The sequence below is a fragment of the Echiichthys vipera genome, assembly GCF_963691815.1.
Source record: "Echiichthys vipera genome assembly, chromosome: 4".
NCBI lineage: Eukaryota > Metazoa > Chordata > Actinopteri > Perciformes > Trachinidae > Echiichthys > Echiichthys vipera.
In genome coordinates this window covers 4,829,903-4,857,500 of record NC_139829.1, presented here as the reverse complement: position 1 = coordinate 4,857,500, position 27,598 = coordinate 4,829,903, and the positions used below count along the sequence as shown (strand labels likewise).

The window sequence follows — 27,598 nt, the reverse complement described above, 5'->3', positions numbered from 1 at the left end:
AAATGAGATCAAACCTTATTTATACCGAGAGAAATTGCTGAGCAGCAGTTTCATATCAAAGTGGGAAGAGTTCAAAAGGGTGTTTAAGTCGATTACATCAAAGGCTTGTAATGACCCTTATTTAAATCAATTTTAATGTAATTATTGTTAAACTTTGTTACCTTCATGACAGTTACATCTATGACTCACTTTAAGCCAGTCTGTGCTTTTTCTCCTAACCCTATCTAAGTGTTTTTGTTACGTAAACTTAAGCAGCTTAGTTTCACAATATTAACAATATGTTTAAAACGGTTGACAGTTAGGTTTAGACGACAAAAGTTGATGGTTAAGTTACGTTGACAAAAGGCGATGGTTAAGTTTAGTCGAAAAAAGGTGACGGTTAAGTTTAGACGACAAAAGTTGATGTTTAATTTTAGGTGACAAAAGGCGATGGTTAAGTTTAGGCGACTAAAGGTGACGGTCAAGTTTAGTCGACAAAAGGCGACAGTTAAGTTTAGACGACGAAAGGTGACGGTTAGGTTTAGACGACTAAAGGTGACGGTTAAGTTTAGACGACAAAATGACTTGGTTCAGATCATTAAAAGGTGGTGGTTGGTAAAAAAAAGGTTCATACTTCTCCTTCTGGAAGTCATTGACAATCGATCTAGTCTTTTGTGTAGGTATCAGGACATGTTGCACCAAAAAACAGAGATAACATTACAAAGGTGCAAAATGTTAAAAAAAGAAAAAAAAAAAAAAAACAGTAAGGTGCAAATAAGGTGCGATCCGAATCTAAGCAATGCCAAAAACAGGTTATTACCATGGATGAAAAAGAATAAGATATATATTTGTTTGTACAGTGTCAGATCTGGGGTAATTAATCCAGGAGTTCATTACTATTTATTTCTAATTTCTGCTTTTTGCACTTAGTTAGATACTAAACTGCATTTGGTGGTCTCAGTACCTGTGATCTGCAATGAATGATTATTATATGAAGTTTTATCAAAGTATGTATTTTACTAAATAAAAAACAACTAAACGCTAACTAAAATAATGTCTCTAGCAGGAAATAATTATGAAATTCTAGACTGGTAAACTAAAAATAGTTAATTAGTTAATTCATCTGTGCTGTTTTAATGGACAAAAACACATTTTATAAATGCTAAATTTGGGCTTTTAGTTCTGCACACACCTGGAGTGTTTTACAACAAACGTTATAAATGAAGACAATTACCCTCCTGGACTAAATTCAATCCAGATGTCAAACTTTATCTCCTTTTGCTCTTCTTTAAACTCTAAATCCTAATTCTTCTCCTTTGTCTCACCCATCCCTTTTTCCCTCTCAGTATCCTAACAGAGAGAAAACCCTAAGTTCATACGCACCACATCCATCTGATGTTAAATGTTCGGTAACCACAGAATGTGTTCATAGCCGACTTGCCAGGTGAAATGAAGGTTAAATAAAACCAAAATAAAGACCGACTGCTCCTCATTCATCCTGTCTGTTACACATTATTGGTATTCAGTCCACCTAATCTGTCAGTTTTCTTAATCACAACCTGTCGTTTTCAGCAGTAAGTCTCATAAACCTGCTACCATCACCGCCGCTGCCGTCATGCCCAAGAGCAACAGTCTGGACCCCCAAATGACCAGAGAACTTCATCACCATGTGAAACTTTGTTTTCAACGAGCAGCGAGCTGACTCGTAAATCAGAGGGTAATAATCGTTCAGAGAAATGGATAATATTTATACAACCGACTCTGATTCACCTCAGAGTCAACAGTCAGAATACGGACCTGCTGCTTTCTCACACAGCGAGGAGGAGCAGCGAGGTGGAGACTGTGCTGACGCCATCCACAGGACTTAGGTACCGCCACCCACAACGTCTTCTCATCAACAAATTTGTTTATTATCCTAAAAAATAGAACATCCTATTCAACACCATGAAACAGCGACTGGTACGTGACCATGATGGTTAAGTTTAGACGACAAAAGTTGACAGTTATGTTTAGGCACAAAACCATCTTGATTAGTTAACCATGAGCTGGGGTTTGGCTTAGTACTTCTTGGACAAGAACACTGGACCGGTGAAAGTCTGGTGTTTTGTGTCCCATCCACCACCACGATACCTGTCCTTGTGTATTCCACTGAATACCTTCTTTGCTGCAGATGTGATTTCTAAAGTAAAAAGTAGGAAGATTACATACAAATTACTGTGCGTTACTTTTTTTTACTTACCACCCACAGGACTGAGGTACAATTGCCCAAAAGATTAAGGTACCACCACCCGCAGGACTGAGGTACCACCAGCCAAAGGATTAAGATACCACTACCCACAGGACTGAGGACCCCCACACAAAGGATAAGACAACCACATGTAGGACTGGGGTACAACCACTTAAAGTTCGGGGTACCACCACCCACAGGTCTGAGGTATCAGCACCCACAAGACAAAACTAAGGTACCACCACCCAAACAATTGAGGTGCCATCAGCAAAAGAATTAAGGTACCACCATCCACAGGACGGAGGTACCATCACCCACATGACTGACGTACCACTACGAACAAAACTAAGGTACCACCACCCAAATAATTGAGGTACCACCACCAAAAGAATGAAGGTACCACCATCCACAGGACTGAGGTACTACTTCCCCTTAGGACTGAGGTACACCCACTCAAAGTTTGAGGTACCATCACCCACAAGATTGAGGTACAACAACCCATAGGACAGAAGTACCACGACCCAAATACTTGAAGTACCAACACCCAAAGGATTAAGCCCCCCCCCCAACCACAGCACTGAGGTACAACCACTCAAAGTTTGAGGTACCACCATCCACAGGACTGAGGTACCACCACCCAAAGGACTGACGCACTACGACCCATAAGACTGACGTACCACTACAAAAAAAGACTAAGCTACCACCACCCAAATAATTGAAGTGCCACCACCGAATGGATTAAGGTACCACCATGAACAAGACTGAGGTACTACCACCTCCAAGACAGAAGTACCACCACCCACAGAAGTGATGGCTATTCTGCTAGTTGTACCCACCATCTTCCCAGCTGCACAAATGATCAACAAATCCCTCCTGACTATCCTTTAGCCCCGCCCACCTGTCCCTCCAACCCTCACTATTTGACCCAATTATCTCTGGATTGACGTACCTCAACCAAGTTGCTTGACATCAACCCTCACTGATCCCCCGTTTTACTGAGTCATTAAATAGAAAAACCTTGTTTTTGTGATCTACTTTATTCTGCTCCCTGCCTTGTTTCAATATCACGTTCCTGAATCCATGGTAATGGAAACTACTGTATCTTTCTCCACTTGCAGACTTTTTCCAGAGTGCCATTGCCCCTAATCTCATCCACCAGTCCAACTAAACCAACACCGACCTGGACAACATTAGGCCCCAACGAGAGTAGAAGTCAGGTGTGGAAAATGTCCTCACTTCCCATAGATTTTGTCACTCTAAAAATCTTCCTTTGGGACAGAGAGGACAAAGGAGGTGGGGGACAAACATGACAGAAAAAAAACAGAGGATGTAATTAAGAGAAGAGAATATGAATGAAGCAATATATATATATTCACGTTATGTTTCCAGTATAATAGAACATGTCTGTCTGGTCAAGTAATAATTTTATTGATGAACGATTAAGCTTGAGATAAACGGAGGTGGAAGAAGACGAGAAACATCCAGAGGTGGTTTCAAAGCTCTTACATGAAGAGAACATTAACAGTTTGCACTGCAGCTCATCACAGCATGTGAAGCCTCTACAGACAAACAACCAGCGGCTCCATCACTGTGTAAAAACACACTGACTTATGAAGGGACACACACACACACACACACACACACACACACACACACACACACACACACACACACACACACACACACACTGTGTTATTCCAACATGAAGGTCCTGATGGAAAACCCCAGTCTTTGTTCTTGAACCTCCCGTGGTTATCATGCCTACAGGGTGAGGTCACACAGAGAGGAGAAATGAACTGAGTTAACCCGACTCACCGAATGGGTTTAACCAAACAGCGCCGTGGGTGAGTGGTGGTTTATGGTGGCCGCAATCTGACCTTCAAGTCACATGATCTCCTGGGAGCCAGAAAGAGTTTATTTTAACCCCAAGAACCCCTAAAACCGGGACCGGTTTCACAAAGAAGTCTGATGTTTAGTGTTGGACCAGTCTTACAGTAATTTTGCTAGATTAGTCTAGACATTTTAGACTATTTTTCACCTTAAACATTAGCCACCCTGCCCCTAACTGTGACTACGAGCCATGGGATTCAGGTGAATTTAGACATCCATCTAAAGTCTCACTAGCAGTTAGATCTACGGCAAAGTCAAAGTCTATCTTTGTGAAACCAGCCCCAGCTCTACGCTTTTGAGTCCAACTATTAGTTCTGATCTGTGCACTGTTTAGCTTGGACACAACAGGAGCTGATAGCATGATCAACCGCTGCTGAACTGAATGTTTGAAAGATCTGAGGCAGCCATGTTGGTACTGACTTTCTCTTTAACTTCGCCAGCCCCCAATTCAATTCCACCTTCTACTGTAGATCTTTCAGTGTCTCCATTGGTAATGCATACTCTTTTTCTGCCCTCATGTCCTGCAATGTCCCCCAAGGTTTCAAGACGTGGACCAATCCTCTTCTACATGTATTCACTTCTGCTAGGCCACATTATTTAACAACACAACTTTTTTTTGTTCACTGTTATGCAGATGATACACAGATCTATATCCCCCTACAGCCTAATAATTACAACAAACTAACAGACCTCAATAACTGTCTGCGAGACATCTAATCCTGCATGGCTGCACACTTTCTCTGGCTCAATGAGAACAAAATGTATGTTATTTGGACCATGACGTATGACCAGCATTATTTCTCCTGATTTATGGCTGTTTGTCTTTTAAACCACATGCAAAACATCAGGTATCAGGTAGTAAAATTAAGCTTTACCCAGCTCTGCAGCGTCTCCAAACTCAGATCAATTGTCTGTGCTTCTGACTTGGAGAAAGTCATCCAACGTCTTCATATTCTCCCACCTTGATTAATGCAACTTGTTATATTTTGGTGTAACCCAGTCTTCTTTATCTCGTCTCCAACTAGTTCAAATACATTTTGGTTAGATTATCTCTGCCAAGGAGGTTATATTTTCAGTCTAGATTGTTAGTGGGTTTGTTTGTTTGTCAGCAGGGTTACAGACAATCTACTGACCCAATTTCCATGAAACTTGTTGAAAGAGTGAAGCAATGGGCCAAAGAAGAACCAATTCAATTTTTGAGCATCTGAATCACAAGACAGAAATGCAAATTTTTGTTAACATTGCATAATAGGGCGTATCAAACAACCTGTTCTGTCATTTAGTACATGCTTGATTATGGCCATACATGGTTGGTATCCTAAACCCCACCACCATATCATGTTTTTATGATAAGAATTGTGCAGGCGACAGAAAAAATGTTCCAAGAGTGAAACGCTGAAACACATATTGCTGTCATGACTGCTGTCGTGCTAAAGAGAACTGGGCAATGAGAGCTTTAAAATGTTTATTTTTGTTTAAGTATAACCCCTTTTTTCTCCCCAGTGTGGACTGTCCAAGTTCCCATGCCATGAAGTCCTAAACACTGAGTGTGTCACTGAGGGCTGCAGACAGACACACAAGTAAAAATAAGTCACATGTAAAAGAATGCAAAGGCATATTATTTAATGGGCAACCCTACTGCATTCAAATGTAATAAATCTGCCTCATAAATTAAGTGACTTGACTATACTGTTTGGACTCCACAAAATCACTGTAATCTTCCATTTTGTGACAGAAAAGTTGTATCTCTGTATCCATGAGCCTCAGATTACCATGAAACCCACTGAAGTGCTGCATCATATCAGTCCAGTCATCGCTCCTTTTCTTAAAAAATTCCATCGCTAAAAACTCAAACGCCTCACTGCAATCAAAGCAACAGGAAACCCAAACGTGCAATTTGACGTTAAAACCATTTCTGAATATGCAATCAGACTGATGATGTCAATGACCCTGTTATAAAACCCAGAATACAGACAGTTACACAAACATTAAATGATGACATCAGTTGAGAAAACATTACAAAGCCTGTGCTGGACACTGAGACCACAAACCACTGAAAACACAACGTCAATGAGAATTCTGCAGGGAATACAGTGGGAATACGGTGATGGACAGACGGACAAGCACAAGCGGACAGACCGACCGCCAAGCGAAGAGGCACAACAGTGATTCAGAAACAAAGAAAGATGTAAAACGCTGTGACATAAACAGGCGTTTAGGAATTTTCTGAATCCTCACGAGTCTCCTCAACGTCCCACGCTGACTAAATATTTAGCCTCAAACTGTGCGGCTGAAGTTTTCCTCTGAAGTTCTGATGTCTGGGGCTGTTTTCACTGACTCTGCGCTGACAGCTCGTCCCGTCTCAGATCTGTCCAAAAGAAAACTCTCGTAAAAACCCCCCAGAGGACGAGGTCAGAGCTGCGACTTCATGATGTTTCTCCTGTTTGTACTGCACATTCTTTTCAATCAGGACGGCCTTGAGGCTCCGGACCGGGAGGTCACCGGTTCCAAACTTCTCGAAAAACCTTTGGGAAACTGCCTGGCCTTCCCTTAACAAGTATAGGCAGGCACAAACAAGAATATTTACTGTATGTGACTCAATTAGTGTACAAATATGAGTTTCTGGGGATTTACTGGAGTGCAGTATGGTAAATGGTCTTAGACTTCTATAGCACCTTTCTATTCTTCTGACTACTCAAGGCGCTTTTACACTACTTGTCACATTCACCCATTCACACTGATGGTAGTGGATCTACATACCATCTAATCTAGATTAGATTGGGGGAGCAATTCCGGGTTCAGTGTCATGCCCAAGGACACTTCGAAATGCACACCAGAAAAGCCGGGGATCGATTTCTTTCACTATGTCTCAGAGGGAAATATTGTGTCTCTTACACTACTTTATTCTCATTTACTCAGGATTTAAGGGTTTTTCGTCCCACGTATGTTGAAAGATATCCTGGAGTTTCTTACTTAATAGATTCAGATTTCAAATTCATCAGATAAACACAGAAAATATCATTAATATCATTGTTCTTATTTCCATTCCTTCTCTACTTACTGCTTATTTTATTGCTTCTCTTCTCCTTTCTCCTGTATTTGCTTCTTTACTCTCCTCTTTTTGTCTTTCTTTCCTCCAACTGATCTGGAAGTCCTTTTAAAATGTTTCTTTCTTTGGATACTTTTACTTCAAATTTGTGTTTTGCTTCAGTAAAACATTTAAAACTGAAAGTAAGGTAAGTACATTTAGGTTTTAAATGGCAAATATTGTCATTATTATAAAGAAGGTTTAAGTGAAAATAGTAAAACAGCACTCAACATGTCTTCAAATTCCCCGCTTTGTCCAAAATCCAAAGATATTTAGTTTCTAAGTTTATAAAACAGAAAACTTTAGTAAAACTGGAAGAAAGAAAGAGAAATGTTGTTGCATCATCTGATTGATTAAGCACTAAATCAAACTTTATCTATAAAACATTCAGTAAAAAATGTGCTTTGAATGATGTCCTCCACATCACACCACCTCTGTGGCAATTAAAAATCACATCATATATAGATATTAAAATAATAATGTTAAGATCTCTTCCTCGGTTCAGAAACAGCGAGTGATGAAGCTTCAAATAATTATCCCGGCCCGGAGCTCGCCCTCCGCGGAGATCAATGTGTCGAGCCTTGAAATACTGCAGCTCCAGAAAACCCTCTTCTGTTCCACCAGGATGTAACAGCGAGGGTCTTAATTAAAACTGTCCCTTCCTGGACGCCATAGACAACATGACACAAGCTCCCTGATTGGCTATAGGACAGATATCTCTTCCTGTTCTGGGAGGCGTCAATAAGCGAGTTTAACAACCGGTGAGTTTTAATGGGACCTGTCTTTATCAATAGGCCTAATGACCGGTTTCAGCCCGGCAGCCGATAATGTGCCGATGGTTAGAGCCGAGTTATCGGATCAGCGTCTCTCCAGGGCCGGGGCTTCAAGAGCTGGTGTGAGACCCCACAGTGGGCCCAAGCTCCACTCTGCTCGGTCCAAACACAACAACTGGAACAAGGATGTTAAAATACGGAGCTTTAAAAGAAATACCTTACTTAGCCAAGTTTCTTCCACTCTGTACTTTGATTGTTACTGAATGTTATTAGTATATTACTAGAATTATGTCCTATGAGTGTCTCTGTGTCACCACTGAGACACGGTTCACTGGGATGAGCCCTATCCAGGGACATCTGATCTGACACCGTTTCTGGTCTTTTCTTGTTGCTTTTCCTGGGAGATCACCAACGCAATGCAAGTAGCATTTCTTTACACACTTCTAAGAATCTACGAGCAAATTTTATGAGAGAAAACGAGAAAGAACGTTTAGGTGACGTCATTTCTGTCTCTCGTCTCTTGTAAAGACGGAGGGAAAGTAAAATTTGGTTAGAAAAGTAAGAAGTTACACTTTAGCTTTACACCATTAAATGAATCCAAAACATTACACCATCTTTGATATTTGAAGATTAAACAGAAATTTTGATAGCGCTTTAGCCAAAAACTGTCCAACTTTACAAAAAGTAAAATTCTGTTCATTTATTAATTCATTTCTTTCCTTATTTATTCATCCCCTTAGTCTGTGCACACCACTGCTGCTTTCAGTAATTGTAAATGTTTCCTTATCGTGGGACATTTAAGCAGAAAAACTAAAAACTATAGTTATAAACTCGACAGAGGAAACAGAACCAAACTCAAAGCTTCTGAAATAATCAATGAAGTTACACGTCTGTGTTGCTGGGATGCGTAAATGCATACAGTGGAGCAGCAGCTCTGCTCTGTTCACATTTTAGAGAATGTGATTAATATTTTCTGCATTAATGATGTATTATTTCTCTCACCCGCAGCCACAAAACCTTCCGCAGATTAAACCTGCCACACTACTGTACAGTATGAGACAGGTATGATAACAAAAAAGGGCAGAAAATGTTTCATTAATCAGGAGAATATGGGAGAATTGAAAAATCGAGACAGTTGGTAGGTATGGTTAAACATCCCATTGCAGAGAATAAAGCTACTCTAACAACTGCATACGGTTTAGTGACTCTAGATATCTCTGTACTGAAGATGCTGCATCACATGAAAGGGTTAAAAATTGTAAAGTCCTGCTGTCAGTGAACTCAACTCTTCATCAGTTAAAGCACAGATCCTGACATGACGAGCTCCCTGCTTCTGCTGGACTTGGCCTATGGTGTCTTGCATGCCCCACAAAACCCCCACCCCTCCCTCTGCCCTCTGACCCTCCGCAGCCCCCCCGCCCCCACCCCCCCCACACACACACACACACACACACACACACACACACACTCCGACCCATCCTCCCCCCCTCCCCTCCTGATGTCCTCCTGCGGTCAACAGCAGAGAGACTGATGTCCGGTCAACCGACGACTGACTGACCTTTACCAGCTCCGCCACAAGGGACTCATCTATCTCTCTGTCTCCCAGCATCCTTCACTCTCTCTCTCTGTCTCCCAGCATCCTTCACTCTCTCTCTCTGTCTCCCGGCATCCCTCACCCCTCTCTCTGTCTCCCCCTATTATGCTAATGCAGCTGTTTATAACTGCCACATTGACTTTCTCCTGCCACTGTATGTAAATACAATCTGCTCTGATCAATGGACTGAGGGGTGACATGACGCTGACCACACACACACACACACACACACACACACACACACACACACACACAACAATATATATATATATTTATAATAATATAAATATTTTTGAGTAGTAGTAGTAGAAAAATAATGGGTAACTATTGCGATAATGGATAAATTGTTAAAATTTCCAAACGTTTTCAGCTTCTCCAATATGGAATTTCCTGCTTTTCTCTGTTTAAATCTATTATCTGTCTATACAGAGAGTTATGTTTAGACGACAAAAGTTGACGGTTAGGTTTAGACGACAAAAGGTGATGTTAAGTTTAGTCGACAAAAGGTGACGGTTAAGTTTAGATGACAAAATGCGACAGTTTAGTTTATACGACAAAAGGTGACGGTTAAGTTAAGACGACAAAAGGTGACAGTTAATTTAGACGACTAAAGGTGATGTTAAGTTTAGACGACAAAATGCGACAGTTTAGTTTATACGACAAAAGGTGACGGTTAAGTTAAGACGACAAAAGGTGACAGTTAATTTAGACGACTAAAGGTGATGTTAAGTTTAGACAACAAAAGGTGAGGGTTAAGTTTAGTCGACTAAAGGTGACAGTTAAGTTTAGTCACTAAAGGTGATGGTTAAGCTGAGACAACGAAAGGTGAAAGTTAAGTTTAAACAACAGAAGGTGATGGTGAGTTTAGTCTCTAAAGGTGACGGTTAAGTTTAGTCTCTAAAGGAGATGGTTAAATTTAGTCTCTAGTTAAGTCTCTTGAGACGACAAAAGGCAACAGTTAAGTTGAAACAACAAAAGGTGACAGTTAAGGTTAGTCTCTAAAGGACTTGGTTCAAATCAGATAAAGGTGGTGGTTTGTCTTAGTTCTTCCTGGACATTAACACCGGTCCTCCAGGTCAAAGTCCTGTGTTTTGGGACCCATCCACCGACCCCCCCACTGAACCCCCCACCTCTTTCCTACTGTGGTGTTGGTGCTTTTATACTACGTCATCTGATTTCCTTCTTTGCTCTGGACGTCATTTCTACAGTAATAAATAGGAGGATTATATATGAATTACAGTGCGTTACTTTTGGTACTTGTATGTAGAACACAACAGTTATCCTCCTCACAGGGATTGGATTTGTGTTCATGGGTCAGTCATCATAATCATGAACAGTACTGTAAGACATTTTGGATAAGAGCGTGCATCAACATGTACACTACATTACCCATAAGCCCACACTCTTACCTCCCACAGGTGTCGGCTGTTTCTGACAGCTCCAGAGTGCAGTTTGTCCAGCAGCAGAGGGACACCCTGAAACGGGCCGATCCAGGTCCCCTGAGGGATCCTCTGAGACGCACAGATCCCATAACCCAGACCAGGAACCGTACTGGTGCACAGACACACCTGCACACACACACACACACACACACACACACACACACACACACACACACACACACACACACACACACACACACACACACACACACACACACACACACACACACACACACACAGGTCAATACAAAAGTCTCAGTGCAGATAGTCCTATTTATACAATTTATTTCTCCTTAAATAATTGATTCTTATTAAAACAATTTGTTTCTACTTACACAATTTATTTCCATAATGTATTTCTATTACTACACAATAATTGTATCTATACATTTAATGTTCATTTATACATGTAGTTTCGATAATGCATTTATATTTCTATAATTTGTTTATTTATTACTGTATTTATACATTTTATTTCTACTTAAATATTTATTTCTATGTATACACTGTATTTCTATTCATACTGTACACTTTATTATTTTTATACTTTTATTTTGAAATTTATCTTTATTTCTATACTTTATTTCTACTACATTTATATTAATTATATTGTTTTTTATTGATAACATTTATTTCTATTCATACAATTTATTTGATATATACAGTTGATTTCTATTTATGTCATTTATTTTTATTGATGCAGTTTATTTCTGTGTTGGGCAGCTGTGGAGGATCAGAGATGATGCTTCGCTCACACACGACACTTTAGGAGACAAAAAACAGCAGGAAGACCGACAGGAAGTATCACCTCTCTGGGCAGGTCTCTGAGCCAATCAGGGACGTCCGGAAGGGTGACTGGGGCCGCCGTGCTGCTGGTGCCGACGAGGCGACGCAGGGAGTGAAGAGGGCCGTGCATCGGACACTCGCCGTTCCTGTTGTCTGCACACATGTCACAACCTGCAGACACGAGAGCGCAGGAGACTAATCGTTACGTTTTTGAACAGCAACATTAATGTCAAACTATGTGTGATTAAATACATAACCTTTATTTTTAAACAACATTTCTTTTGTCTAAATACTGGTAAAGTCCTGAAATCAGTCTATATTTTTTAAAATGTGCATGTTTCAATGAGTGTTTGTGCGTTTTGATTTATTTTATTAGTCTTTATTCTGACATGTTTGTCTTTTATGCAGTAATTCCTTTAATTCAAGAAAATAAAAGCACCACTTATCTTGAATTTAGACTTTTAAGCACCTGTATTGATACAACTCTGGTTGAAAAATACAACAGTGTGGGTAAAATAATTACTGGGGTCAAACATGACGTTTGTTTGACTTTATTAGAGTTCTTTGTCAGATAAGACACAACTCTATTTATCCTGAGAGCAATTAGGAAATTAGCACAGTACAAAGAATAAAGACAAAGATTAGGATCAAAAGTGCAGAAAGCCACAGCCAGAAATGTAAAAATGTAAACAGTATTTTTTAAGACTTATCTGCAGCTCTGTTCTTTTATTGGTCAAAAGTGAGCTTATTTAACTCCTTTAAAGGTACTCTGGTGTTGTAAAATATAACCTCCTGACAAAGCGAAAAACCGAAAGTGATGAAGGAAGAAGACGGATTAGAGCGTGTGTTTGAAACTCTCCTCAAAAAAATCCTGTCTGCTCTCTGCAGTGTTTTTCCAGGTTCAGTGTGGCGAGCAGCGTATTGCTGGGAATTAGCGAGTGTCAACATTTACTCAGAGATGCAGTCTGACAGTAATGGATGTTAATTGACTGTAGCAACATAATGAGAGATTATTATCTGGACACAAAACTCCCACAGAGCCACGCTGGAGCGGAGCGGAGGAGCTCAGAGGAACAGGATGTTAATGTTCCCTTTTTTTCTGTTTTTTCCCAAAATTAAATATCCGCCGTTTGAGAGAGTGACGGCTACTTTTACACCATGATGGATTGAAGTAAATTAAATCACATTACAGTCATTTATAAAACCACAGAATGTGGCACGGCTTCACGGACGAGTAAATGGGAAAAATGTTACAGGCTAGGACGTTCAGTCTTCATCGATGGGAACGCTGCGTTTAATGTGTGTAATGTGTTTAATGTGTTAATGTGCATTTAGATGTTAAAGAAAGTCCTTTTTCTGGCTCAACTGAAACCAAGAGAGTTCTTTTTCTAAAGGTAGAGACTAAAATAGCCATCACTACGACTTGGTTAGGGTTAGAAAAAGGGTATGGGGTTTAGATCTGGACTCTGGGCTGGACATTTCATTGTTTCAATATTTTTAACTTCAGGGAACTGCTTCACCTGTTTTGCAGTGTGACAGGGGGCATTGTCCTGCATTAAAATTGCAGCTGATTGGAGACAGTGGCAGTGAAGGAGGTTCACATAACCATTTGCATTCACCCTGCCATGTAGCTGTACAAGAGGTCCAACTCCTGCTGCAGAAAACATCCCCAAACCATGACATGACAATTCTAAAGTTCAATTTACTTGGGTCTGATGGAAACATTATGCTGTGCTTCAGTCTGGGGAAAGACTGAACCCAAAGTGTGTGAAGAAGTCAGTTCCATTTGGAGGAGGAAGTGTCAGAGTCCAGATCTTAACCCCATAGAGAATCTCTGGAAAATCCTCAGCAACAAAGTAATGTGTAAGAAACCCACTCCAGTTAGTGAACTGTGTTAGAGACTGAGGCAGAATGGACCAAGATCAAACCAGAGCAGTGTGAGAAACTAGTGATGTCCTGTGGGTGCAGATGTGCTGAAGTCATTCAAAGCTGTGGCCTCTACACTTCCTGTTCATTTTTTAATCCTAGAGAAGAAAACATTGTTGAAATCTTCTCTTCTGACACAATCAACACTGTTCTATAACTTTGATCACTGTTTTTTTTTTCACTAAATAAAAGGTTTTTGTTGAAGTGCCAATAAAAAATACCAGTATTTCAGAATAAATCAGGTATTAATACTTTGTTCTCTAATGTTGATCTCCAGTGTATATATTTATTAGTAAAATAGTAACATATTAAAGGAAGAGTTCAAAATGTTGGGAACACTTCAGGAAATCACTGCTCCTGGCTGTTGTTGGACTAGAAGACGGGCTCCGGATGCCTTTACACCACAATATATTTACAGAGAAAAGAGCTGTTTGCTGCTTTACTGACTTTCTGAAGGCCGAGTACAGAACCTTTAAACATAGGAGAACTTTGGCCTCTTTTGCGAAGTGAAAAACAAAGGTACACCGCAGTAACAGCGTGATAAATAACGTGTTAACAGGTGACCCATCCCCAGTACAACTGAGCAAACATCCATGTGCTGATAATCTGACCTGGAGCTAAACGTAAGTTGACAGTGTGTTGATAACGGCTGACTCCAGGGTCAACAGTGATTCTTTATTCTTACGTTAAATGCTACCTACATGTGATATGCATTACTAGCACAATTTTTTTTCCATGTGAAATATCTGAAGATTAGTCTGACCGCTGAGACACAACACTGATAATACGGTGAAAGAAGGACCCGCTGCAGCTTCCCTCTTCCTCCCGCTCAGACTAATGAACTGGCTGTGAACTTGTTTTGGCGTTCTCTCCTTGCCGCCCATCATTCAAAGTCACTATTCTGTTACATCCATCGCCAGTGTTTAGACAGCTCCGCTCTGCCTCTGAGGTCTGAGCGCCGGACGCCCTTTCCACTAAAAAAAACCCCTCTGCGGGCACCTCTTACTGTTTTTTTTACCAGTGTATATCTTCCTAAAAAGATTGACTCTTCAAAGACACATATTTCAAAAGGGAAGATTTTAACATCTCAGTAACCTGAATGTGCATTTGCATTTAACCATAAGTTTCCTGAAGTCACCATCACAAACAGGGAGAAAAGGTCGAGGCTCTGTAACAAACTCCTGGACTCGTCCTCAACAAAACCATCACACTCCATAAAGACTATCGATGCTGATGACCTGAGTCTGTTTCCAGCGCAGCTGTGAGTCCAGGTGAGGACGGACCACACAGCGAGCTTCACTGCTGCTCACTGGACAAACCTCTGCAGAGCATCGGAGACGCTTTGACCTCCTCGTTTTGGTTTTCAGACTCAGAAATACTTAAATAATCCCAGGGGGAAATTATTTTCGTTGCAAACTCCAGCTATACAAACAACATATTAACAACAACAATATATACATACAATATACTATATCTTTGGAAAAACAGAAATATAAACTATATATAACTATATACGTATATATAAAATATCAAATTTACAATAGTAATATTTAGAAAAGAACTGTAATAAGTTGCAAAGTACCGTAAAAATTTGCAAAAGAACAATTGTTTATGATTGAGTCCGTATTATGGCCCTTTTCCTGTCATGTGATGAAGCAGTCTACCTGCTCAGCAGCAAACAGCAGACAGACCGTTAAAGACTAAGGGAGCATTCAGCAGCTAAATACAGCTAACAGGGAGAGGATATGGACTGATGTTTATCAGGTGGACACACTGGGATATTCAGTGTGTTAGCGTGTTCATAGTAGACAGGAATCTCAATTTTAGGAATTTTTAATGGTAATCTGCTCAAAATGAGCACTTCCTGTAACTTTTTCACAGTAAAAGCCTCCCAAGAAGGTGAGCTTTTTAAGGCTTTTATTGTGAAGTAGTTGCAAGAAGTTGTTAGTTTGAGTCAAAGCTGGGTTGGAGGTGCTTGTTTTAGCAGTTTTCTGTTGGGAAGGCCACCGTCATCTCATGGGACAATATTAAAAATAGCACATTGCTTATTCGTCATGCTTCATGCGTTATGTTACGCATGCAAATTTCAATCTTTTCGTGTGTCATTTTCGGACCCGTTCTCACTCGTAATGCATCACAAATGGACGCTTTGAAGTCACTTTTGTGTGCCTGACTACTTCACTACGGTCGCAGTTTTGTGAATTCAAACAAAATGTCAGTTTTGGGCAACAAAACATTGACGTAAACGTTATGATGCATAAATAACTTGAATCAAGGGTTAACTTGTTGGCAACTCTGCTCTAAGGGCGCACTCACACTGTCCTTCCGCACTGGGTCAAAACCGCATAACTGCGGCCAGTGGGCCGTCCACGGCCCGCCTGAGAGAGGTGGGCTTTTGTAGAGCGCGTTTGCACATGTACAAGCACGAGTGTGCGCACGTGTACGAGCACGAGCACGAGCACGGGGCCTACGGCGGTTCTGATGTCATTTATGTGCGCCTGTTCGGACATAGATAATAGAAGGGCGGACCATGCGCGGACATTTAACAACAACAACAATGGCGGCAAAAGGTTCACGTTGGTGTGATGCGGAGGTGGAGTGTTTACTGCAGATTTGGTCGATGAAAATATTCAAAAACAATCTACAAGACGCACAAAAACTCAGAGGTCTATGGAAAGATTTGTAAACAAAGCGACGCATTGCGATGACGTCATCAATGCGTGTGACTAGTTACGACGTGATGACGAATAGGCAGGCAAGAAGCATTGGCCCACGCAGTGTGAGTACAAACGGGCTGGTAAGCGGGGGGAGAGGGAGGGGGGGACAAGTACCCTAAAGCCCGGGGCGCGGTGCAGAAGGACAGTGTGAGTGCGCCCTAAATGGATTGTTCGGTCGTGACAACATCTCCTCGATTCTGGAGCAGCTGCTCTGAGTGTGTAATATTGATGCGGATGGTGCGACTACAGGGCGTAAAATGACCTTGTATGTAATTCATCTGTAATCCATGTAATTAATACTGTAGAAATGATGTCCAGAGCAAAGAAGGGAATCAGGTGACGTAGAATAAGAGCGCTAAAATCCGTGTAGGGAGGAGGGTCGGGGTGGTGGATCGGCGCAAAGATACAGGATTTTTTACTTGTAATTTCAGATCTGATTCCTGCTGGAAAATGCTTGATTGTGTAGATAATTTGTGTTAAAATACTTCTGATTTTGATGCTAGAAAGGGCTGCTATAACATTAAACCACAGTCCTCCCACTGCTACACACAGCTAGCTACATGCTAACGTCAGGGATAGCTTTAATCTTGGTTCATGTTGTTCATTTCTCCACATTTTCAGATCTGATTCCTCCTGGAAAATGCTTGACTCTGTAGTTAATTTGCATTAAAGATACTTTATTGGTAATTTTGATCGTAAAAAGTGCTGCTATAACATTAATTCCACTGCTATGCATAGCTAGCTACATGCTGACATCAGGGAATGCTGTAATCTTGGTTCAAGTTGTTCATCTCTCCACATTTTCAGATCGTATTCCTGCTGGAAAATGTTGTATTGTGTCATTTTTGGTTTAAAAGTCTTTACTGGTGTTTTCTGGCTGTAAACAAGTACTGTGATACTAGTCAATCTAAAACAACCTGATGCAGGTCATTGAAGGCATCTAGCAAGTATTAACTTGGGTCTACCAAAACACATGCTTTCTTACATACTGCAGAATGTGACTTGGTGTAGTGGGACGTCCTGGAATTTTTGGAATACTGTTGACAGACTACATATTGGGACATAGTGAACTTTTTTTCTAGAATACTAAATAGTATGGTAGTAACAGGTATTGGTATGCGTGTTTGTGATGAAAGTCCTGTGTTTGTTTGACCCATCCATCGACCCTCGACTTGCTCCTAGAGGCAGCCCTGCACGTCCCAGCTCACAATTACGCGAGTTATATATGAATTAAATAACACATTACTTGCTGTAAAAGAATAAACAGTGAGTGAGGACGTGCTGCAGGAGGACAGCAGTACGCACGTGTCAAACATGGATTCATTATATACATTAAACATGGAAAACTTTTAATAAATCAAAAACACCGCGTCTGGAAACAAAGATCAGTGTGTGTGTGTGTGTGTGTGTGTTTGTGTGTGTGTGTGTGTGTGTGTGTGTGTGTGTGTGTGTGTGTGTGTGTTTACACCTGCCAGCTGACCTTAATGTATCAAAGTAAAATATGTCCCAGATGTCTGATAACTTCCAGTCACATGTTTTATTTCTATAAATAAGATTTAAACTTATTAAATATAAAGCTCCAGACTATTTATATTTTATCCATTTTTTTTTCATATATATTATAGTAAAACTTGCTATTCCCTAAAAAAAGTGTGTTGTCATAATACAAAGATAATAAACCTGCTGCTACTTAAAGTTATGAACTTTGTATACGTTTGATTGTTGCTTGGCTCCATTATTTATCTGTATTTCGAGGTGGTAAAGGTAGAAAATATCAGCATAAATATGACAGAATTGATCATTTAAGGATAAATGTGTGATCCAAACTCAATCATTGTTAACATTAAAGAGGTTCTACCTCAGTCTGGACAAACAGGTTTAACATTAAAGAGGTTCTACCTCCGTCCGGACAAACAGTTTTAACATTAAAGAGATTCTACCTGAGTTTGGACAAACAGGTTGAAATGAAAAAGGTTCTACCTCCGTCTGGACAAACAGGTTTAACATTAAAGAGGTTCTACCTCCGTCTGGACAAACAGTTTTAACATTAAAGAGGTTCTACCTGAGTTTGGACAAACAGGTTGAAATTAAAAAGGTTCTACCTCCGTCTGGACAAACAGGTTTAACATTAAAGAGGTTCTACCTCCGTCTGGACAAACAGGTTTAACATTAAAGAGGTTCTACCTGAGTTTGGACAAACAGGTTTAACATTAAAGAGGTTCTACCTCAGTCTGGACAAACAGGTTTAACATTAAAGAGGTTCTACCTGAGTTTGGACAAACAGGTTGAAATTAAAAAGGTTCTACCTCCGTCTGGACAAACAGGTTTAACATTATAGAGGTTCTACCTGAGTTTGGACAAACAGGTTTAACATTAAAGAGGTTCTACCTGAGTTTGGACAAACAGGTTTAACATTAAAGAGGTTCTACCTGAGTTTGGACAAACAGGTTTAACATTAAAGAGGTTCTACCTGAGTTTGGACAAACAGGTTGAACATTAAAGAGGTTCTACCTGAGTTTGGACAAACAGGTTTAACATTAAAGAGGTTCTACCTGAGTTTGGACAAACAGGTTTAACATTAAAGAGGTTCTACCTGAGTTTGGACAAACAGGTTGAACATTAAAGAGGTTCTACCTGAGTTTGGACAAACAGGTTTAACATTAAAGAGGTTCTACCTGAGTTTGGACAAACAGGTTTAACATTAAAGAGGTTCTACCTGAGTTTGGACAAACAGGTTTAACATTAAAGAGGTTCTACCTGAGTTTGGACAAACAGGTTGAACATTAAAGAGGTTCTACCTGAGTTTGGACAAACAGGTTGAACATTAAAGAGGTTCTACCTCCGTCTGGACAAACAGTTTTAACATTAAAGAGGTTTAAAGAGTTAAAACCATTTTAAAGAGTTTTAAAATGGTTTCTGAATCTGGTGGACCTTGATGATGTCATAATGATGTCATCAGGCTAATCTCAGGTTTTAGAGAAACAGAAAAAGGGAGACGGGAGTTCATTACAGAGAGAGGGAGAGAGGGGGGGGAGAGAGCGAGAGAGAGAGAGAGAGAGGGGGAGAAAGAGAGAGAGAGAGAGAGAGAGAGGGAGAGAGAGAGGGGGAAAGAGAGAGAGAGGGAGAGAGAGAGGGGGAAAGAGAGAGAGAGGGGGAGAGAGAGAGAGAGAGAGAGGGGGGGGGGGAGAAAGAGAGAGAGAAAGAGAGAGAGAGAGAGAGAGGGGGAGAAGGAGGGAGAGAGAGGGAGATGAAAAGATGCTATCCCGTTGCATTATGGGAAATGTAGGATTCAGTGATTTTGGAGTTTGACCCATATTAGAAAGTAAAGACAGACTATCTGGGCTTTTATTAAAAATCCTTTAAAAGATGAAATCACTGGAATGTCCCTTTAAATAAAGAATTGTATTATCCATTAGACGGTTTGATTTAATACATTAGGATGTATGCAGTTCTTTGTTCTAAACCCTTTAAAAGTGGTGTTTATTCATTCTTTTGATATAATCCAAAATCACACATTTGCTCAATATATTTATTATTATTTCTTAATCAGTCTATATAAATATGTCTGGACCTACCTTTAGAAATGATGATGTGTGTAAATTGAAGAATGCAAATTCATTCTCAGGTCAAAAATCCGCCCAAATTTGATCCATTATATGAAAAAAAAGATCCAAAAAAGGATGAAGAAATTAAATTAAAAGTAAACTTTTTGAAGGGAATGTACGTGTTATTAAAATATTAAAATAATCATTAGTCTATATTCAATAGAACAGTAAAGAAATATGTAAAACAACAGTACAGAACAATAATGTACAATAAATATAATATAAATATTCATCATGTTTAATATTATAATAATTATCTTAATCATTATTATTATTATCTGAATTCTATTTATTATAATAATAATAATAATTATTATTATTATATTATCATTATTATTATTATTACTATTATTTGTAATATTATTAGTAGTCGTAGCAGTATTAATATTACTATTATTATTATTATTATTATTATTATTATTAGTGTAATTAATAAACGAGGACGGACGGTGACACGTGTGTGTGTGTGTGTGTGTGTGTGTGTGACTGCTTTATCTACACCCCCGCACCCACCCACGCACGTACAGACGCGCACTCACCCCAGAGACCTCAATGCGGCCGTGTTGGGATGATAAATAGCGGGCCGGTTGCCGCTGGATCGATGACACCCCCCCCCCCCCACCCCCCTCCCCTCTGTCTCTCTCCTGCTCGACGTCCCCCCCCCCCCCCTCTCTCTCTCTTCCACAAACACAAAACTATATACGGCAATTAATTCCTGCTTGTCCCTCCATCCCTCATCGGCCCTGCCGGCGCGTATCGACGCAGATTACTGCTGATGGTCCGTTTTATCACCGCGGAATACACACACACACACACACACACACACACACACACACACACACACACACACACACACACACACACACACACACGCATGTATAAACATAATCTCACTGCTGTCTAAAACCACAGACAGCGACAGGCTCTTCATAAAAAGCGCTAAAGTTACGATTCAGATATCTGAGCGCGAACCTGCGACCTTATATTATATATATATATATATATTATTATTATTGTTATTATTATTATTATTATTATATGGCTATTATTGGAGTATATTAAATGATTATTACAGAGTTATTAAAGTAGGGCATTAAATGATTATTACAGAGTTATTATAGGAGGACATTATAGGATTATTATTATAGAGTTATTAAAGGAGGACGTTCAATGATTATTATAGAGTTATTATAGGAGGATATTATGTCATTATTATTGAGTTATTATAGGAAGATATCATAGGATTATTACAGAGTTATTATAGGAGGACATTATAGGATTATTATTAAAGAGTTATTATAGGAGGACATTATATCATTATTATACAGTTATTATAGGAAGATATCATAGGATTATTACAGAGTTATTATAGGAGGATATTATAGGATTATTACAGAGTTATTATAGGAGGATATTATGGGGTTATAGGCCTATTATCCGAGTATAAAACCATGTCTTTAACAACATTATACAGTTATTATAATAATATTAAAGCTCTTTAATGGCATAAATCAACCGTTTTAGCTTGAAAGTACCACCCTCACATCAAATGTCCAATATTATAGGAATATTACAAGGAAACAATACATCAATAAGATGATATATCACATCCATAATAGAGGCTAATGAAGGCCACACACACCATGCAACACACTCCACTTTAAAGGCACAATCTGATGGAGATATTAGAGGAATTTAGATCAAATAAAGTTAGGCATACTGAACTAAAAATACACGTCACAAATAACTTAATATCTTAACAATAACAAATATCTTATAAATCATATCCAAAGCAAACCGTGGTTACATGGTAGAAAATAAACAATGTATTATCAAAAGAAACAGTACAGAAATATTATAATCTCTTTTTTAAAGGCCAGTTATAATATTGAAACCAAATATATATTCTATAATATAGAGAATAAACCTTTATCAACACTGCAAATAAATACTTCATATATAATATCAAGTAGAATACAAATGTTGGAGGAGTATGATGAATTAATGAAATGTGAAGAGGCTTCTAAAACACCAAATTACCACCTTAAATTGTCCATAAAACACAACAGTCTCGCGCCCGTCAGCTTCGACAGTTTAACGGCCACGAGGCTTCACTTTGATCTCCACGCGCGCAGCGGGGAGCGGAGCGGCGGCTCGAACCGGGACAGTTTGGTTCCGTTTACACCGAACAGACGCGGAGCTTTACCCGGGAGAGAGGAACGGAACACAGCTCCACGAGACAGCGGTGTGTGTGTGTGTGTGTGTGTGTGTGTGTGTGTGTGTGTGTGTGTGTGTGTGTGTGTGTGTGTGTGTGTGTGTGTGTGTGTGTTTGAGAAAGAGAGAGACAGAGAGAAAGTGTGGACACATATTGACGGAACGCCGTCATGCGTAGAAGAAGTGCGCGCGCACACACACACACAAACACACACACACACAGACACACACACACACACACACACACACACACACACACACACACACACACACACACACACACACACACACACACACAGCAAATGTCCAAGTCCTAAAAGGAGTTGAAGCGGAATAAAATTGTGTTTGTATTATTTTACAAAACAAATCAAATAAAACGAGTAAAAACATTTATAATAATGAGTTGATTTTAAAAGATTAAAAAAAAGTGAAATTAAAGTGAGTTTAAAGCCTTTCGATTAAAAAAAAAAAATGTCCTGAACTGAAATAAAACTTGAATTGAGATCAGTCATTAAAGTGCACGTGCCCACACTAAAGTGTAAACAGATACTTCATTGAAATCTAATGGAATAATAACTGTGACCTTTGACCTCTGACCTCCAACTGTAACAAATATACATTTGAATGACTGTATTAATCCCCTTAAGTATTTATAATCCTTTAAAGTGGTCATTCATTCATTCATTTCTCTCCGTCTTTATTTCACATGTGTGGTTTTTATGGTTTAGCTGCAGTTGACTCTGTGGAGCTTTGGTCCGATAAATGTTCCCGTTAACGCTCCATGAAATACCAGAAAAATATGAAGAATTATTTAGAAATGCAGCCAGTGGAGAGAATAAAACCATTTTATAAAAATGAATTATTAATTAACAGCTGCTTCACCGATAACACCACCATCCCAGTGGAGATATTATGCAAATATTAAAGAAAAAAAACAGCATTTTAATTGATATTTACAAAATAATTTAGCAACATTAGAAGAGATTAAGCGTAATAAACTCATTATGAAATGTTGCTCACACAATATACTTTGATCATTATTAAAGTGATAAACTTTCTACTGAAAAAACCCCACTAAACATCAACACTCTTATTACTTATCTACTTATTACGGATATATTGTGGGACTACTTTCCTTTATAACTTTTATATGAATAGGTATTATTAGTATAGTATTATTGTAATACATTAATATCATTTTGCACACCTGAATACAATTAAAATGGCTCACTGCTGAGAAGTTATTGGTTTATACTGCTGGAAAGTACGCAAAAAGATCTATATTACCATAAATATCTATATATTGTTATGCCTGTGTGTGTTTGTGTGTGTGTGTGTGTGTGTGTGTGTGTGTGTGTGTGTGTGTGTACGTACGGTTGTTGAGCTCTCCTGTGTGGTTGCTCAGCGGGATGATCTCCATCCTCTGTTGTCCGTAGAGGTAGTAGTCCAGCTCCTCGGACGTCAGCTTGAACCTGGTTGCTGCTCCTTTCCCACCTTCCTCTCCTCCTCCTCCTCTTCCTTCTCCTCCTCCGCTGCTGCAGCTGCTCTTCACGCTGGACGACACCACCCCGACCCCTCCGCAACTCTGCTCTTTGGCATGATGCAGAAGCCCCAATGTTGTGTTGTGACCCTGCTGGTTCTCCGGGGGCACAACCACCATCAGGTCACCTCCTCCTCCTCCTCCAGGTCCTCCAGGCCCGGCACACACCGGGGCCAACGCCTGCCCGAAGAGTGCGATCTGCTGGGGGACGGGCAGCTGGGACATCCCTGCCGAGGTGGAGATGGAAATGGAGGAGGATGGGGCGAGAGCCACTGAGGTGAGAGAAGAAGAAGAAGGAGCTGAGGAGGAGGATGTGGAGGAGGAAGAGGAGGTGCAGTGCGTGGAGGCCAGGAGGTGGCTGTGCAGGCGAGATGGGCGCAGGCCCTCCATGGGGATGGAGAGGCGGTCAGGCTGCGGCTGCGGCGGGGCCAGAGGAGCCTTCAGCTGCGCCTGAGGGAAGAGCTGCTGCCAGTGCTGCAGGTAGGACGGGTCCACCTTCAGGAAGGCTGAGCCACTGGGGTCACCCGGCTTCAGCATGGCTGCTGCACGCCGGCCGCTGCACGCCGGCCGCTGAGAGGAGAGAGCAGAGAGGAGGAGCTGTCAATCATCAGCATCAGTGCAGTGGTCAGGGCACGATGGACGCACACAAAACAAGATTTAAAACAGAGAGACAGGAGTCACATGAAAAATCACTTCTCACTCATTTCAGATATTTGGGACTGAAATAAACACACATCAGAGTGTGTTTGCTTTAAATTCCCTCTAAAGGTGAGTTTTTTTTGAGCTGTGGGCCGTTCTCCACATGAATTATACGTTTTTATGTCCAATGTTGACACAGAAACAGGAAACACTTCAGTCTTTTTGAACACGAGACGCAGCAACATCTCCCACACATTACAGGAGCCCCATCGTGCTTCTACACCACTTTTCCAGTTGTATTCATTATATGTCATAAAGAATATCTAAACTCTTTTGAATGGTAAACATTTAGAAAATGTGGAGCTGTTATCTGCATGAAATTAAAGTGTTAGGCGTCAAATGAATCCAGTGTTTGAATCTTCAAAAAAAAAAAAAAAAATCAAGTGATATTTTGTTTTTTAATCTTAAATCTGGATTACTTCATCCTTATTGAATTTACATTTGCAGCATTTATCCGAGTGTAATTCTGTCACCCTGACCTTATATTTAAAGCTTAAAACCTGAGCTTATAAAGATCAAATACGACTCAGAGGAGCTGCTTTAAACTGACATTTGTGCTTCAAAAAGAAGAGGATGTCCTTAGTTTACAGTGAATTCATGTTTTCAGGTGAGCTTGTTCAGGATTTCTGAAAACACAGTTGAACATGAACTCTGGTGTTTCTGTTTCATATACAAATTCTGTTAGTTTGGTAATAAGTTTAACATGCAGAATGTTTTGTGATAAGATCAGGCACAGGTTGTTTTTCACCCTCTGTTGTAAAAATGAATAATGAATCCACATTTTTTGCTTTAAAGCTGTAAAAAATGTGATGCATTTTAAATGATGTAAGTGACAAACAGACAGAAATCTAAGCAGAAGGATTATCTTCTTCATGTTCAGCCTCAGCAGCTTATTACTGAGACTTTCATGACTTTACTTTCACATCCTAAAGCTTCTTTATGATATTAAACTGAGCAGTAAACTGTTTTGGGTTTTTTTGCAAATAAAAAAAGCCATTTCTGAGACATAAAATTTGGTTAAACTGTACAGCCAATGAAACACTGAGTGTGAACTGACTTGAGGCTGGTCGACCCTCCGCTCCTTCAGCCCTGCTCAGCGCCGCTCCGCTGTCTCGGTCTCGGATGGTTGTTTTTAGCGCGGATTTTACGCACGCCGAGCGCAAAAAACGCACCAAATAAAAGCAATAAAACCACGCGCATACACTTTGAATTAGTTTACGAGGTAAACCAGGCAGTGAGCAAAAGTTTCATAGATTAAATACAAAGGTCCGGTTAAGTCCAAGTCACGTCGGCGGTCCAGCGTGCTGTCCGAGTCCGAACAGAGGTAGCGGTGAGCGGGGAGAGGCGCGGGGACGCTCCGCTGGAGTTTCCCGGGATGTTCTTCTTCTTCCTCCCTTTTTTGTTTTTTTTATTAATGTGAAAGTTGTTGCAGCAGAGGCAGAGGCCCAATGCTGTCAGAGTGTGTGCGGCTCCTGGGCGCTGTTTTCCGGGCAGCGGTGGAAGGTTTGTCCCTCCTCCGGGCTGCGGTAAAGCATCGAGGGGAGCCGGGACACTTCGCTGCGTCCTGCGCGTCTCCGGAGCCAAAACTACTGGAGGCTGCTGCGTGAGCCTCTCTCTCTCCTCCGCCCCCCCTCTCCCCTCTCCCCCTCTCTCCCTTATCTCTCCCTGCCCCCCCCCCCTTATTCACACGTATTATTTCTCTCTCAGTCTGCTTCTTTCACTCTCCTTTTCTCCTCTTTCTCTTTTTCTCTATCCTCGTCGTCTCTCTTTTTGTGTTTTCCTCCTCTCAGCCTTTGGCTTTACTGTCTTCTTCTCCAGATTCACTTCAATTCAATTGAAATGATCTTTATTGACACTAAGTAGAAATGTCCACATGGTCAGAGGAGCAGATTGCACGTGAATCTAAGCTTGACTGGACATTCAAATGGGCTTTTTGTTATTTTTCTATTTTTCATAACTCATATGTATATATATATATAAACTTTACATGCGTAATACTTCAATGTTATCATTGTTCAATTCAATTAATATAATTGAACATCCTATTGATTGTTGTTCTTCTCAGACAGTCTTGAGGGAATATCCTTTGAAAAATGTGTTTTTTATAATCAACTTTTACAGTATTTACCACGCAGTCCAATGTAAGTAACATCGGCTGGATTTCGTAACGCACGTTTGAGATATTTTGTCTTTAAAAAAATGGACGTCACTAACAATCATCACGCCGTCCAAGAGGTGGGGCAGTTCGTCCCCGGCCTACTGTTTGAGATTTTATTCACGCTTCAAAAATCACAAAGTGGAGTTCGTTTGTGAAGGTCGTCTTGCTGAACATATACTTTTGTTTGCCACAGAGTTTATTTTCCGCAATAATCCAATATTTACTGGAAACATCCCTGTTGGCTTGTTGTTGAGGGGAGCAGGGCGATGCTAACTTCCAGTTACACAACACGTTACCTATAAAAAACAACATTTAAGGCTGTGGTTTTGTTCATAATTGGTCTATTTGACACTAAATGGGACCATCATTGACTAAATGAACATCATGTTGTATTGAAGAAGACTTGAAACTAGAGATTGAGACATAAACTCATTAGGAAAATGTTTACTGAGGAAATAAATCAAGAGAGAAGTTTAGGCTCATTTTCTCATTCACTTCTACACAATCATACTTCTTACAGAATGTTCTTCTCTGGTGTTTGACACATCGCTGAAGTGAACTTTATCGCCACCTCCTGGCTCAGATGACTTGGTTGAGCTTTTGGAATCGTTCTTGTGTGGACGGAAAGGTTTTGTAAACAAGAAACTAATCGCAAAGTCCGTAAAGGTGTGCTGTTATGAAGTTCGTCTTCTGAGGAACTCTGAACAATAATGTCTGTCAGTTTTGCAACCATCATCATTACAACATTTATTATTATTATTATTATCATTACTGGTCTTGTAGGTGGTCGTCCTGCTGTCAGTTCACCCCAGCCCCTTACTGTGTGTGTGTGTGTGTGTGTGTGTGTGTGTGTGTGTGTGTGTGTGTGTGTGTGTGTGTGTGTGTGTGTGTGTGCGTGTGTGTGTGTGTGTGTGTGTGTGTGTGTGTGTGTGCGTAGATAAGACAGATTACAGCCGAGCT

At 40.3% G+C, this 27,598-nt stretch overlaps 1 protein-coding gene across 1 annotated transcript in view; it reads right to left on the bottom strand.

Moving 5' to 3' along the window:
* The window catches only part of prdm6 (PR domain containing 6), a gene marked incomplete at both ends in the record, with an annotated part of 107,593 nt that extends 83,275 nt beyond the window's left edge, over positions 1 to 24,318 (bottom strand). The window contains 3 exons of the mRNA XM_083913009.1: positions 10,961 to 11,119; positions 11,802 to 11,950; positions 23,616 to 24,318. Coding sequence (XP_083769135.1) covers positions 10,961 to 11,119; positions 11,802 to 11,950; positions 23,616 to 24,318 — 1,011 coding nt within the window. The remainder of the gene's footprint in view (positions 1 to 10,960; positions 11,120 to 11,801; positions 11,951 to 23,615) is intronic.
* Positions 24,319 to 27,598: the final 3,280 nt, after the last annotated feature.